The sequence below is a fragment of the Anas platyrhynchos genome, chromosome 10, assembly GCF_047663525.1.
Source record: "Anas platyrhynchos isolate ZD024472 breed Pekin duck chromosome 10, IASCAAS_PekinDuck_T2T, whole genome shotgun sequence".
In the NCBI taxonomy this organism is placed as follows: Eukaryota; Metazoa; Chordata; class Aves; order Anseriformes; family Anatidae; genus Anas; species Anas platyrhynchos.
This window is the reverse complement of record NC_092596.1, coordinates 15,153,290-15,169,952: the sequence shown is the minus strand read 5'-3', so window position 1 is coordinate 15,169,952 and position 16,663 is coordinate 15,153,290. Positions and strand designations below refer to the sequence as shown.

General features: G+C 36.7%; 1 protein-coding gene across 5 annotated transcripts in view; it reads left to right on the top strand.

Annotated features, from left to right (window-relative positions):
* The window catches only part of LRCH2 (leucine rich repeats and calponin homology domain containing 2), a 43,749-nt gene extending 34,842 nt beyond the window's left edge, over window positions 1–8,907 (top strand). For all 5 annotated transcript variants that reach the window (XR_011811631.1, XM_027464934.3, XM_027464935.3 and 2 more), the window contains 2 exons: window positions 76–153; window positions 1,357–8,907. Coding sequence is in view for 4 of the 5 variants with exons in the window: in XM_027464934.3 (XP_027320735.1) it covers window positions 76–153; window positions 1,357–1,476 (198 nt within the window). In the remaining variant the exon portion in view is untranslated. The remainder of the gene's footprint in view (window positions 1–75; window positions 154–1,356) is intronic.
* Window positions 8,908–16,663: the final 7,756 nt, after the last annotated feature.

Genomic DNA, 16,663 nt, shown 5'->3' with positions numbered 1-16,663 from the left:
GAATTTGCAGAAATATACAGTCCTATACAGTCCTTCACAAATATGTGATGAAAATCTAATATCCTGTCTTTACAGCCTAAACTCAGTATGGCAAAGTGCCGAAGAAATGTTGAAAACTTTCTTGATGCTTGTAAAAAATTGGGTGTTCCACAGGTATGCTAATTGTTTTATTGACTAATATATTCACAGAAAGTATGTCAGTGAATACTGCAGTTGATTTTTTTTTTTTTTTTTCCATGGGGGCAGAAAGGGAGCAATAGTGATTATTACACTAACCAGGGAACTTAAAGGTATAAAAAGAATTTGTCTCCCTGGCCTTCTGGCCTGTGGTGTGAACTTTGAGGAAACTTTGGGTTTACAATTATTTCCCAATAGCACAAATACTGACTTCCCTTTAAAATAAAATATCATCTAAACAAAAGAACTGATGTGAGAGGATGATGTTGCAATATTTAAGTCTTTTGTTTAGCAATTCATTTTGGCGTGAATTTCAGTGTATGCCTAGTAAAAATTAGTTAAATGCAGTTAAAGAAATATATAACCTAACTGTAGTTGTAGCTCACTATTCGTGCTCCTTTTGCCCAACTTCCATACTTTTACCCTTGCCATACGTCTCTGTGCAAGAGGAAAAACTGAAAGACCAAAACATTTCCTGTATATCATGAGACATAAAACTCACCGTATTTCACTGGAACAAGAAAAGTAATTAATGGATTTAAAACCCTGGGTTGCTGCTCTGCCACAGCTTCCATCTTGCATGGAACCACGGGGCTTTCATAAGTTAGGAATGCAGAGATTCATTGGATACCGAGTTCCATATAGCACCATCTAACAGAGGGGAAGAGTATTTAACTTTTGTTGCAAAAGTCTTTTGAAACTGAAAGATGACTTCCTTGGAGAATGATTCATTAGTGAGGGCCAAAGTCTGTCAGCACTTCCGCGAGGTCCCAAGGGGAAAATTAGTAATGTGCTTCCAAAACAGCGAAAGGAAGAAGCAGACCAGCAGTGCCCATCAACCTGATTTTCTTGCTTTACTTTTGTAAAGAATGTCTTTGGTTTTAGGGAATTAGCACAGTACTTATGTGTCTTAGTTTAATATTTTAAGTAAATGTTCTTTTTTTTTTTTTTTTGCTAGTTTCTGCATTCAAAATTATTTTTTTTCCACAATTAAACAGTCAGATCTCAGATGTAATTTCTGAGTGTTCTGTTACTGTAGAGAACAACAAGCAAAATTTAAAGTCGAAGACATTTTCTATGCAAATGTGTAACGTATGTGTGACTTCAGATAGAATGCTTTTGCTACGTAGCTTGGAAAAAGTGAATCAAGCTTAATACATGCACTACTTTATTTTACAGGAAAGACTTTGCTTGCCTCATCACATTCTGGAGGAAAGAGGCCTTGTAAAAGTTGGCCTCACAGTTCAAGCTCTGCTTGAATTGCCTACACTGAAAGTATCTCAGCTTTCCTCCATGTAACATGACTTCTTGGAAGCCAGGCAGCTTGCCATTTGATCTGTTGGATTGCTCTGGAACTGTTCAGCTTCCTACATGGGAACATCCAAGCCATCAAAAACTAATATCTGTCCAGATGCTGTAGAGCGCCTTACTCTGAAGTTGGACATGAAAACCTTGGAGTCAGCTGACATTGAAAGACCATAATGATTTTTTGTCTTTTGGATGCACAAAGAGATTTTGGTAGCATCAGGTTCTCTTTCCAGTTCATTTAAGTTAAAACTTGCCATTTATCATCTCAGAGTGTTACAGTTAAATGCTGGATTTCGTTTTCTACATGGAAAATGTTGTTTGAATTAGTTTAGAAGTACAAAACCTAATCCCCCCTTGCTTGAATGATTAAAGTCAATCATTTGATTCAAAGGTAAAACAAAAATGTAGCGATGGTATGATGGTAAAAATACAGTGACTGATAATTGTAATCCACTTTCATTCTTTCAGAAAGCTTTATGTGTGTTCTTTATTTTTTTTTTGCACTCCTGATTGTAACTTAACGCACTTCCAACATTGCCAGTATTTAGTCTGAGTGTATGGTGATTACACAAAACAGTATACAATGGGAAAAAGGACACATTGATTTTTTTTTTCCAGTCTTCTAGGTTGGTGCCAAATATTTTTTTCAGTTGTACTGTAGATTGTTTACATGTGAAGTGCCTGTGTAATTGATAACTCTTAATAGTCTTAAACATTTTTGAAATTTGTTTTAAAATAGATAAAATGGGAATTTTTAAATATTTTAATAGTTTTTTGTAAAATCAATACGTGAAGATTTAAGTAATACTTCACATTTTTGATGTTGGGTGTTTTAAGTTTGTTGCACAATTGATAATTCTGTTGTCTAATAATTAGAAAATACTGTAAATACACTTTATTTATGATATTTAATTTGATAATACCTAATCATTTTTTGGTTTAATGTATTGTTGGATAAACAAAACTGTCTACTTTTCTTTGTTTGAGGCAAACAAATATACATGGTGAGTAAGATGTGAGGACTAGTAATACAGAATAATTTAGGACATTTTGATAAAACTGCCCAAATCTCAGGTTTATGCTGTGACTTTCAGGATTTTATGTAATATTGCTCCTGATTTCACTTTACATTTTTACAACAGGTATATCCATAATTTAGTTGAGAAATCAGTGTTTATCTTCATAGTGTTTACAGGATTTATTGTGTAATTTACGGAATTGTGTGCCATAACACACAGATTAGTTTGTACGAATGTCACTGTGCTGAAACATTACTTTTCTGGGCAAATTTAAAAAAGAAATTCCCACTGTGGTGTTCTTTTTGAAACTTTTGAGTTTATGTATTTGCTTACTTCTACAGAGATTCTTGGTGTTTTGAGAACATTCTGAACCAACGCACAGTTGAGTTCCTTTCCAAACAAGCTGCAAATAATTTCAGTAGTAAAACTATAGTAAAACAGTAGTAAAACTGTTTGAATTAGTTTGTTCTTCATGAATGGGTAGCTCAATTAAAAAAAAAAAAAAAGTTTTGACTGTCACAGATTTCCTATTTTAGGCTAAGTTAATTTTAATGAAGGTGTATATTTGCCTAGTGTGTAACAGGATTTGATTCTGTTCTTTCCAATTCGTCAAGAAGCCATTTAAGGTGTCACAGCTCATTGAGAAGCCTTAAAACTGTGTTTAAAGGGTGTAAAACTTAATTTGCAAAGTCCTAGATCTAAATCTTCGTTTTTTTAAATAAAATATGTATGCTCTAGGGAACCTGCTTTGGCAGGGGGGTTGGACCCGATAACCTCTTGAGGTCCCTTCCAACCCCTACAATTCTGTGATTCTGTGTGATTCGGTAATCTATATTGCTTTGACCTTTGAAACATGGTATTTACTGTATCTCTAATTGGGTTTTAAATCATTCACATAATACTTACTTTAAAAATTTAAATTAGTTTTACAAACGGCAATATCTGAAGTCATGCTAAGACTAAAACGAAAAAGTAATATATTAAGCAGGCTTCTTGTTACTGTGTGCTACATTTGAAGAACGCTTTCAAAAGGAGTATTTCATTGTCTTTCAATTCCTTGCTATATGGTATTTGATGGCAATGACAGTGATGAAGTTCTGCTTCAGTATGCTAGCCATAGAATTGATACCTGTAAATTGCCACTTTAAATTATCTAACGTAAACCAATCTACACTACTATTTAATTGCCATTTAAATGTTATCTTAAAGTAACGCTCTTATCCAAACAGAAATAAATTTATGAAGTTATCGTATCACAGTGTAAACATTTAAGAATTCCCTTGATGTAGCATGCCCGATCAGTTATTTAATCTTATCATATTATTTCCTAGGTAACATGAGAACTGGACTTGGAACTAATGTACTCACTTTGAATTGTACCTCTGAAATTGAAAACTATGGAAATAGCATTTTTTTTTTTTTTAACTACTCTAGAATTCTTCCCCACAGGTTTACTAGGACCAGTCTGGCTTTGCTGCTCTTTGGAAATTATTATGGCCTTCTTAATGCTTATGGGAAAGGATATTCATGGTACTTAGAGGATTCCCTTCTTAGTATTGCAAAGGTTAAGGCCTTCCAGTATCCTTAGGAATAGTCTGAGAAAAGGTCTGCTGTGCCTGGATGAATCTTCTCTCATCTTTCTTTAGGTGCTTCTACAAATAATTCTCTAAAGTAATGATATAATTAGCTTTGTGATTTTTAGAAGCAACTGCAGAAGTGATGCTAAAAAAAATAATTTGAAGGTAAAATTTTAATTTTAAAGAAGCGTATGGGAATTGTTGCTGTCCTCCCTGTACAAGAAGTTACCTACTATCTTCTCACTTTTTGACTCCTAGCATCTTATTTTTTGTTTTGTGTACTGATTTAGTGACTTCATGTTATTCATTACTGCATGTGACCTCATCCTCCCTCTTTACTTTTTTAAAGTGACTTTTTAACTCTCTTTAGTAATTCTAGAGTCCCTGCTCCAACAATTAGCACATAAGAGATATTCTGTCCCTATTTAAGAGATATTCTGTTCCTATTTTGTTGAGGATGCAATGTCATTACTTAATGTTTGATGCAGCTAATGGGTTGTTAAAATCAGAGGCCTAATTCTTATCATAGTCCCTCATTTTTTTTCTTTTGATGTGAAGAAAAGATAACATGAAAAGCTTCAGGAAACTCTATTAAGTTTCCTAAATAAGTCTCCTAATAAATTTAAGTTAACTAGGGTGCTTTTGTTATTGTGGATGCTATACAAAGTTACTGCAATAATGTGATATGAACTGTAAATTACTGACAGGGTTTCTGCCCTTGTGTATTTTTTCTATTTTCTATCTTAATGGATGCAGCATCTCGCACATGAATGATCTTTTTTTAAGCAATAATGTCTCAGATATTGTGAGATCTTAGAGCAGTGGCACTGAAATAATTAAAGTGTGGTGACTTCAGACACAGTATCTCAGAAATGCTTCCCATCTATTCTATAACACTGCCAGTCCAGTGTGCTAGTTTGAGTATCGCTGGAGCCCCAGAAACCTGTCTACACACATGTATCTGATGGCCTTCCATAACACAACCAAAAATTAACATTATCATAAAATAGAGGAGCACATTTGAAACTATAAATAACTGACATGAATCGTAGGAATTTCTAGGTAAAATCCTAGCTATAATGGAGTCAGCGTGAATTTTGCCCTTGACTTCAGTAAAAGATTTTACTGTTAGATTATGGAACACCTGAGGTAGAGGCAGTGGTGAAACATGACTTAAACTTGTTTGAAGTGAGCAAAGCTTTAGTGTCAATTTCTTGACAAAAAATAGTGATCTCTGGTTAGCAACGGGAAGCTGCTAATATTACACATTGATTTATATATTTAATACAAATATTCTGATGTGCCATACAGTATTAAGATGGTAGGAAAAATAACTCTTAAGCACTGCTTTCATACTCTGGAATGTATGTCACCTCAAAAAGTTACACGTACCATCAGTTACTTTACTGTGCTAAAACCTTTCTTTAAAATATTTGATAATTTAACGACACTCTTCTCAGATATAAATCTGGCCAAATTAAAAAATTAAAAAATAAATTGAAAAGATACCTATTATCCCTGAAAGCAAATTCCCATGTATCCTCAGTATTGAGGAGAAGGACAAGTTTGCTAATTTAGTTTCCTGCTAATTTTAAAAATTTTAGTACAAAAGGTAACTCTTGTATGTAATGCAGCAGTCTCTGTCTCTGGATAGGTCTGTATACCAATGCAGAAGGCAGGTACTTTAATAATGTACCAAAATATTAGTCAAGTAGTAAGCAAAACCTTATTCAATGTTAAATCAATATATATATATATATATATATATATATATATATATATATATATATATATTGATTTATATATATCCTGATTGATTTATATATATCCATATATATATTAGTGTCAGGATAGTGGATTTCAATGGAATGCAAAGTAAGCGTGAGTTTTTGAAGGGGTTTTTGCACTTTCTGTGGATTGGAAATGATTTTGTACCGGTAAACAAAATTTCTCTTTTTTTCCTCACAAAGTCAGGCTAATGTCTGTGTTTCTTTTGAGAAGTACATCATATTAAACAGTGACCCTTACAACATAAGAGCTGATGAAATATTTCCAGCTTACAGTTAACACTTTTAAATTATTTTTAAGGAGAAAATGCCAGTATGGCCAGGAATTGGAAACAATATAGTTGTCCAAGGAGAGGTTACTCTGAGTTGCAACATGATTGCAATATGTTAAATTGCTTCAGAAGAAAAAGGTTTTTTTGGAAAGAATTAGTGGAGGAAGAAATGTTTTTGAAACTACTTCGTGTTGAGGGACACTGGGGTCTGACCAGTTCCTGGTCCATCTTTAACTTGGACCTTTCTGTAGAGGTTACAGTAATGAGAAGATTGGCATCTTTGTTTTCCCAGAAAGATTGTTTGATTTTGGATAACTATGCCAGTTCTGCAGGATTCATTGTGTTAATTGTGCAGAGAGCACTATCCATCCCCAAGCACAGGGCAGGGCACCTCGCTGATGCCACGTGCCTTCCCTCTGGCCTTCTAATCAGCCGAGGAGCTACAGCGGGCATGTATGTCAAGGCTTGTCTGGGTGATGCACCTTCTGAAGGCATCATCTCCTTGCTTTGTGCTGCTGCCTCCTTCCCCACTAGCTGACATTCTTTTAAATAGATGGTTGCAATCTGAAAAAAAAAAAATATATAAGGAAAGTGATAATATCTAAGAGTAGTAGAAAAATAGATGTTTGATAATATTTACCTTCTACCAGTAAAGATATGTGAGATGGAGAATGCTTGTTCTAGAAGCCAGACAACTACACTTGCTGAAAACTGCACCATGACTCTAGCAGGTTAGGGTCACTTGTCCTCTTGAATTAATAAAAATGATACAGTTTCCTCTTCAACATGCAGAACATGCTCTGGGATATATGTAATTTAAACATGAGGGAAAGGCCAACTTTTTAATCAGTGATTTTGTCAGATCTTTTCAGTTACCTAATATGAAAGCAAAAAATTATCTTTCTATCAAGAAAGCACCTTCTGCTGATCTTGTTTGTTAAAACAGAATGTGATGAGCTGAATTCCAGTTTAATCTTGCCACTACAGGAGCTCCTGGCTCTGGCTCCCTTCTTTTTTACACAATAAACTGCTGCTTTGCTTTATTTGTCTTCACGTATTTCACATCCTACAATCCTGACATTATATACAGTAAAACTGTAGTTTTATGCTGTATTTGTTCCATTGCTGTTTTTGACTTTTCCAATATGGCAAGCAAAGGGGATTGCTATAAACTACATTATGAATTTCTCTGGAAGGAATAGAAGTTATTGTAAAAATGACATCAGGCATTTCATAGCCAACTACAGTTTTTAAGGACTTAAAATTTTTTTTCCTCATGCATACACATTTTAGAATCCTGATCTTGAAACAGAAAAAACAGCTTCAGTAGGTCTTTACACAACGTGCTTAGTCCCTTACCGAACATTGACGGAAAAGAATGGCTTGAACTGTGACAGCATATTAAATTGTTTTGGGAGACTTTCAGTTGATTTCAGTGAGATCAGAGCTTCCCTCAATAGTTTTGTAAGTGAGTTAAAACATGAAGTCAGTAATTTAAAATGAATTTGAGGCATTAACAAGGATTTCCTCACTTCATTCAAAATTGTGTGAAATAAGGCAAACATGATGCTTATTTCCCAGTTCTAAGGGCAGATTGTGAAATAGCTACAATTTGGAAATAACCACAATGATACTTTTTCTTTTGTTTTTAAATACAAGTGAACTGATGAAATCTTTCCAGAATTGCTGTATTTATTTAGATTTAGTTGTGCCATTCCTGGCATGAGAACTCCCACTGTTCAGTATTCAAACCCTTTCTAGAGCATGTGCAAAACTATGCTTTTTAAATGAAAATGTTAACACATTTGAGTTTACTGAGTTGATGCGATTTGGTAAGCATTGCTGCGACTCTGGGATTTCCTAGTTGCAACAATTAATGTCTGTTGTACCAGCAGGTAATTTTTTGATGCTTGTGAGGGGCTTGTGGAGTCATTGCAAAAGGGTTGGTTAGTGGATTATGTTGGAAATGTGAATACTCTTTTACTATTGTGTAATGCGTAGAACAGGGAAAATGTGATCGCTTTATAGTTATCACTTGGTATTCAGTTATTTTGTTTTATAATTTGTGGTTATAAAACTCATAAAATACAACATAGCCAAATGATCGATATATAAATGTGTGCAGAACATGACAGAAGTAGTTCTGAGGCACAGTTGGAGAGAATCATTTAAAAATAGATGCTTAAATTGTGTATATACTTGTAACATCTATTTGATAGCGCAATTCATTTTGCATTTCATGTTCTTGTAAAGTGCATTTTCCACACTTCTGAAGTTTGTCTACCTGTACAATACTGTATTAAGTCTTTTTTTCAGGACTTCCATTATTGCTGGAGCTTCCAACATGTATATGTTTTTTTCTTTTTTTTTCTTTTTGAAAAAATGTTCCTACTGTTATTTTTTGTAAATAGTTTTTGTATTAAATTTGCATGGATAAAACCCACATTTCCAAAACCAGTGTACATACTATGTGTATAAAATACAAACTGTTTCATAACTCATGTAGTCAATTTATTCAATTTGATTTCACCTCAGTTTTTACATATACTTCAGTTGGTACATATTCATGGTAGATAATGAGAATTTGTATGTCCTTTCAAATGTATATTGCCATTTTGATATGCAATTAGGCAAGTCACTTATCTCTCTAAAGAAATGTTGACTCCTATGCCATGGAAATAGATGATACTTCTACATGTGAAGTATGTTAGATTTTTTGGTTGAACAACAGAAAAATCAATGGTGAGAATAAGCAACGACAAAGACACGTTCACTTGTATCAGCGTATTTATTCATTTGCAAGCTTTTGCTGTCTTACACAACATGAAAGCTACCTGGTGTCTTCTTATAGCACATACGTTTGGCACAACATAGGGTTTTTAAAGTAGGATCTGCTTTCCTTCCACACCCTGGGCTGGAGGTAGTATAATACAGACTACCTTTTGCTTGGTTTGCAGTCATTAATACCAGCGCTAGAGAAACAGAACTGCCAGGTTTTGCCAGTAGCTAGAGTTACTTTATGTAGGTTGAAATATACCATTTAACAAAACTGATTGTTACTTTCAATTTCTTAGTGAAATTCTTCAAATATTTAAACAATGTCGATCTGAATTTAGGTAGTGAAAGATCTTTGAGAGATGTGTTTCCCCTGTGAGACTTTTTGTTCTCTACCTGCACCACCCACTTGTTCTTCATTTGTTGATGAAGCACAATTTGGGACTTTTAAAAGCAGAAATTGAGCAACAGCATTACTAGAAGTGAGCATCCCTCAACAAATGCATCTGGACAGTTGGACCTTTTTTTTTTTTTTTTCCCAGTTAGCGCTGAACTGTTTGTGAGGGTTTGTTCCAAGTCTGTTCAGTTTCCAGCTCTAAAGAAAGCTTTACTCTTACAAAAAGACTTTCTGAGTCTACAAGAGGAATGACTGCATGTGCCTCTGTTTCAGGCTGAAACAATGAACCAAGTCCGTCCTTCCTCATCTGCATGAGGAAAGTCACTGTTGAAGAAGGGAAGTGTAAGCAAAATAAAAAAAAAAATAAAGGCAATTTCCACAAGACTTCTTGAGAGGAATTGTGAATTCATGAAGTTTTTCAGTTTAATAAATTTGAATTTATTAGATTTGATCAGGGTGCCACAAACAAGTAAGTTGCTTCATAATTTGGTTATTAGCTGCCTTGGTAAAGGTGTCTGCTGCTGGCAGACTGCATACATTCAAGCTGTGTTTGAGAACTAGTAAATAAGTACATTTTACAGAATGCAGTGCTTTCACCCCTCAGTGATTCTCCAGATTCTCCAGGTAGTTGCTCTTGGTTTCTTACAGGCTCTCCTGACTGCACTTTCCTTTCACACATGGCCACACTCCACTTCTGTTTCCTAAAGCAAAATGCAAAACAACTTATCTTTTCACAGTTGAAATCTGTGTTTCCTACCGTAAACTATCAGATACCTGCAATGTACTCATGGCATTCTTGTTCATACACCTTTTTTTTCCAATTTCTAGAGCTGCTCTTACGCATTGTTTAAGGCTCATTGTTACGGCTGTAGCCTTTTAACTTTTCTGTCTGATTAAGGTAGGTCTACACTGGTGATGGATGTAATTACAGTGCTCCAGGACAGCATTGCTATGCTGGTACTCCTAGACTGCGGAAGCTACTTGAGGGCTTAAAATAAATAAATCAACTCCTCATCCCTGGGTTTACAGAAGTTTACTGTTTCTAAGACTGTATTCAAACACGTTAATCAGTTACTCTGACTACAAACATCGTTCAAATGGCTGTATTCTTTCCAAGAATATTTTTCAAAAGTATAAAGTTTAATGTTGCAATGACTTTAGCACATTAAACCAATTTGCAAAATGTGTATATAATTGTTTGTCTTTTTAATTAGTTATGCCTCATTAGTAATGGGATCTCATACTTAATAATGTTCTAATTATATAGCCAAAGAGTAGATTATAATACAACCAGCTGGTTTTCAGTTATAACACATTGCCTTCAGAACTGAGGGATGCATAACTCAGTGCAATAGCTTACAGCTAACGGTAAGAAGAATTAAACTTTTCCGAAATCCACAAGTGATTGTTAAAGGTTTGACTTTGTATCATCTTACCATAGCTTTCATAACAGTGGAGGAAATGGAACAACTAGATTGTGTACAACTGTAGCTTTTTTTTTTGCTAATATTTGAATATGACAAACTTATTCTAATATTTGTATTTTTCAGCAACTTAATAAACATCTTCCTAGAGTATCATAATTATGGCTATTGAATTTATTTCATTATCAAAATTCGTTAAAATTTTTGTATATAAAAAAATAAAATGGGTGTCCATGTGATCTTTGGCTCAATAACTGCAAATTGGAGAAATTACAAGTGATTTTGCCAGGTAAAACTAACACAGGTTCTGTGTTAGCTGGTCCTGGAATATCTTTGTTATATACCCATTTCTGATGTGTTGTCCACCAATGAAGAATGACCTCTCCTACTAGAGCCACAGGAAGAGAAATATCTAGGTTGGTAACTAAGAATGCACCTGTGGGATTATATATATGGAACCATATATTGTTGCCACCACCCTAGCGTACAACTGAGAACTTACACTCATGCAGGGGACTGCAGAGCCTACCACTTCTTGTACTCTTAACACCTTTTTGCATTTTGACGCCTTTCCTTCCTGCTTGCACGTGGCATCACATCCCCCTGTTTATGAGAAAGTGTGTTGCAGGTGGGGTTGTCATCGGGCTCACTGCTTGCTGAGTTGAAGGTGCAAACCTTCCAGAGGACCATCTTCTCTCTTACCTTTTTCCTTTCATTGGAAATCAATCGTAAGTTGTCTCATTTAATGACATGCAGCCATTTTTATCTTCCATAAACTGTTAGAGCTATATTACATTTCACACTCTTCAATGTCTCAGAGAGGTTTGTTGGTTTTACTCCTAAGGCACTTACAGGCATCTTTTTGCTCCAAGGTTATTGTTTATTTAAAATTCTTTTGCAGCTTATTTAAAGGAGAACTGATATCTTAAATGTAAACATCAATTACTTTGATATTCCAGATGGGTATGACTTCATAAGCTGAGAAGACGTGGTTCTTTTCAGCCTCCTGCTTTTGATACTTTTCTTCTCTAATCAGAAGAGAAGAAGAAAAAACAAAACAAAACAAAACAAAAAAGCAAGTGATATTCTTCATGTTATAAACTTTCAAGAGCATGAGTTTCTGAAAAGTATTTGTTGAGGGATACCATCCCAAGCTCCATTTATTCTCCAGTCCCAAAGACATTCAAGCAAAAGAAACAGGAATGAAGTCTGAGAACTTGTAGCAGTATCATTTAGAAATGGGTAAGTGGTACTGAATTCAGTCACAAATAATATTTATTTTAAAGCTATTCTGCTTCACTAATTGGTGGGCGATATGTCTAGCTTGCGTGTTCTGCTATGTACTGAAATGTTAAGTTCATTCTGTGTTTTGTCCTGTAAGACATTTATACAATGATGAAACTGAGATACTTCAGCCAACACTGATAATTTTGTGATTTTGGCTTGAGCAACATAAACTTCTGTTTCCTGGGAATATCAGTTAAATGATGATTATATTGTTTCTGGTGAAATGGCAGGGCAATTATCAAACTATTTCCTTCCTTTTGTCTTTGCAAACTAAGGATTGCAAAAGAAGAGATTTAGTAGGTAAAATCACTATTCTTGGATTCCTCCCTGTCGTCTCTTCTCCCCTTAACTCCCCCAATTACTCAAGCCTCATTTGTTACTCAATATTCTTGCTGTTCTGTGTGCATTTCCATGCTTTGTGCTTTCCTGTATACCCGTTATTGTAGTATTGCCTGTATGTGGCATCATCAGGCCTTACTTGTGCATTTGGGGACTTCAGAATCCCTCTACCAATTTTTAGTTTTTGCTAGTGACTTAGAAAAAGCTTTTAACATACAGGCTCAGTTTGACAAGGGCTCTTTTGTGTTACTTGTATTAACATTTTGTTTGATGTTCCTTCATTGTGAATTTGATTGTTCCGTTTGATACATTAATTGAAATGGCAAGCCTTGTTGTATTTAGAGCAAAGTACTTGATTCTTTCAGCATTTACATGCCCTGAAACTAGTGTTCCATTTCATTTGTTTAGAACACTAGGCCTTTCAGATATCAATGAGAACAAAACATGAAATTCTGCTTTAACTAAAACCAAACTCAGAGCTGCTGCAGTCTCTTTAGAAGGCCAACCACAACAGATCTTATCACTTCTAGCTGTTCCCGTAGGTACAGATGGAGAAAGAAACCTTTCTCAAGGCTGCTTTTCTCACTTGGACTTTTAAATAAACCAAGAAAGCATTATGTCCAGAAAGTTAAATTTAGTGTCTCTTAACTGGATTTTTGTCTAAATTGACTGGTTGCTCTTAGCATAGAAACTGCTAAAAATATGCAGATATTTTTAACTTTTTGATGGTCTATGTGTTTGGCTATTGTAACTTGCATTTCCCTTTGATCACTTCTGAGTACAGGATGTGTTCTTCTTACAGAGATTGAGCCCCATGCGTCTGTTGTAAAGTTCTGCTTCGGCACTCTGACCTCCAGGAGTACAGAGCATTCTGCTCTTTGTCAGCTTCATCATGTCTATACCAAACACCCTTATCTGACAACACTGAAGTTATTACCTCTTGCAAGTGTATAAACTTGAAAAACAAGCAGTGGAGGTGAAAACAAAATGCAGTTAAAAATATGCATCCAGATAGGGGGCAGGGCCACCTAAAGGGGTTTTGGTTCTCCATTACCTGTCAGTAGTGTCTCCAGGTGTCACTCCAGCTGCAACATCCCTGCACCTGACCCCTAATGTAGACGAGCTCCATACCTGCCTCCCCTATAACCCTTGTCTCAATGAAGTCTAGGGCTAAATTCTGTCTTATTTTGCCTGGACTTTCTCAGGTCCCTTCCAGCCTCAGCTTTCTGGTCGGGCTGGTAGGCACCTGCTCACATTGAAGCTGTGATCATCCTTCTGCTCTGCAACAGCCGCAGTTTTGCTGCCTGTCTGCCTGCCCTGTAGGCTCTTCAGGATGCTTCCTCTGGAAGCCACCATACGTTAAGCAGCTGTGGAGGGTGGTTTGTACCAAATCCAGTTAATTTATTAGGGAATTGGATGGGGAGCACCCATGCATTCCTTGTCAGTTGACAGAACAGAGGGTGGGATGTTTTTCAACAAGTGAGCATGCTCTGACATTTCCAACACAAACAGCTGGACTGACGTCAAAATGTACGTTTATTGCTAGTTAATTTGTCATGTGTGCTGTGATTTTGATGGAACAAATGAGTCCAAATGCATTCTTGTCTTGCTCTGCACTACACTGTTTAGTTTAGCTCATGGTCTTGAGTGTGAAGTTCATGCTAGACGGTCCTTTGGAAGGCACCCACAAAAAGTGTAATTTAATAGAAGTAGGGTGGGTCTCTCCTCTCTCCTCCCTCTTTTCCTTCAGGAAGAAGACAGTGGCTAACTCATTGTTCTTTTCAGCAGTCCATCCTGGCTGGGAGGAATTCCTGACCTCTGATGGATATTTTCTGTCCCAGACATTCACAAAGACAAAACCCTAAAAGTACAGAATCATAGAATATCCCAAGTTGGAAGGGACCCATAAGGATCAAGTCCAACTCCTACGGGAAAGTTTTTTCTAGGCTTGAAATTCTCAAAATATAAAATGGAGCCAATGAGAGACAGATGATCTGGGCTGGAAGATCAGCCAAGGCAGCTTGCCTTGTGAGCTATGGTTCATTTACTTTCTCTGCAGCAAGCTCGTCGTTGTTCTGGGCAGTTCCCTTTCCCCTGCCTCCAGCCCCTTCTGCTTTCCCCCAGCACTCCCACAACCACTCCAGTATCCCCAGTGCTCTTCCCTTTCCTGTGACCAGCCTGAGCTAAGACAGGGTGGGCACAGGGCTGAGCCAGCAGCTCTTGGCCCAGCAGAGCCAGCAGTAACCTCTGTCCAATGCTACCTGCAGTTATAGGCACTATGCTGCAGTTATAATGTTCTGGAGAAATGAGGGCATGGCCTTTTCGGTGGCTGAATGCCCCTTGGGATCTTTCCTACTTCTGCATCGTACCTTTATTATCCTTTGTAGAAGTTACCAATGTGAAATACCTTCACTGATATTTCTAGGCTCTGGTAGAGCAGAAGAAAAATGTTTTTGTTTTCTCTCCTGTGGTGGGAGTGGTCAGTAAGGGGAATGTTTGTATTACTGAGCTGCTGAGTGCGAGTGACGGTCGGGCATCCTGTTCCTGACAATATATGGGTTTTCTTCAAGTCCTATTTAAATTTATAATTAACTGTATCATATAATGTTTCAGGCTGAGCCAATGCATGACTGGAGGGACTTACTGGGAACTATGACTTCATTAAGAAAGCATCAGAGCATGCCTGTGCTCCTGTGGCATGGCCCCAGGGGCTCTGCAGGGACAGGTGGTGCAAGACTGGGAGATGCTTCAGAAGTCAACTCGTCAAAGTTAATGGTTATAATGAGATTAAAAGTGCATTGTAAAGTTGCTGCTTGGTCAATGTGAGTGGAATTTAGAAGACCATAACTTATTTTTAGAAGAATACACACTGCTGCACTTACAGGTTTAAGAAATGTCTTTTACAAAAGTAGATAAACTAGCAAGGCACTTTCATTGAAATAAATACTTTTCCTCCTTTTAAGAGTAATCCTCTCCCCACAGCTAAAATCCATCTTACAAGTGGCAATTGATTAACCTGTTGATGAAAGACTGTTATTAATATATTTCTTAATGTCTGTTGAAACATTTATTTTTTACAGCTCATTATAGCATTACTTAGGTATTACTCAAATGTACCAAGTCATATCTTAAGTCAGGGTAAGCCTGACAGAGCATAACACCAGTGAAAGCAGGAAAAGGGAAGAAATAGGAAACAGCATGATGATCTTTGGGCTTAATCCGTCACACCCACAAGGATTTCTGCATTTCTCAAGCATTAGGCTTAAGATATTAGGTGTTACCTAAGGTGATAGCTAATATTTTTGTGTGCAATGTGCCTAAACAGTCTTTAAAGTAGTTGAGCCCTACCTGTAAGGTGAAACTGTGGCAAATGCCAGTTGCCTCCTAATAATAATTGATCTGATATTAAGCTATCTAAGGGTTTAGTTTGGAAGGCAACATTGCCTTTTAACAGTGACCGAGCATGAGAAATGCTATAGCAGAACTTCATTTTTATTTTTAATAAGAAACGTGCTTTTCCTCATTTTGTTTGTGGGCATAACCTTTATCACAGTAAATGTGACAGTCTGATTTACTGGAATTAGACTGTGAATTCATTGTGCAGCCTGGCCAGTTGAGAATGACTCCTACGGTGAGGTGCTGTGTCTGGTCTCCTGTGGAGAGCTGGAAGTGTGGGGCTTTCCAAAGCTCTGGCTTGCAACTTCCCCATAACCTGTCATTACACACAAGGGACTTCAGGCACTGATATTTGCCAAGAGTGTGCGCTTCAGAACCCAAATCTGCATCCAACCATTGCAGGGATTGAACTCTTTCTTACTCAAGCAAATGTGGATGCTGGGGCAGCCTTGACTTTCAGTTACAGAAATCCTTGGAGGAGGTAGCTTGTTGGGTGAGGAGCCCTGCTTGCTCAGCAGATGCTGAGTGGAAAACCAGGCATTTCTTTTGCTTTTAGGCTTTTGCAGTAATGTCTCTGTAAGGACTAAACCAATAAATCACTCTTTTATAGCTCTTCAGTAGTGTTTCAATTCATCTTTGCACTGGACTGCTAGCCGTGCATTCTCCATGACATCAGATTTTGGCTCTGGCAGCATAGCACGCCTTTATCCATGACAAATCAAACAGTGTTGATTTATGTCAGAGATGATGTACTACTATCTTACCTTTTCACCCCAAGCTAAAAGGCTGTGGTCAGTGCAAATGCTGTTCTGTGAGCTTCTTCAAAGGGCAAATCTAGCAAAGCTGCAACTGGAAAGGATCATGAGGGCACTTGTGTGGGAAGGGACCAGCTGGAGCAGTGGCTT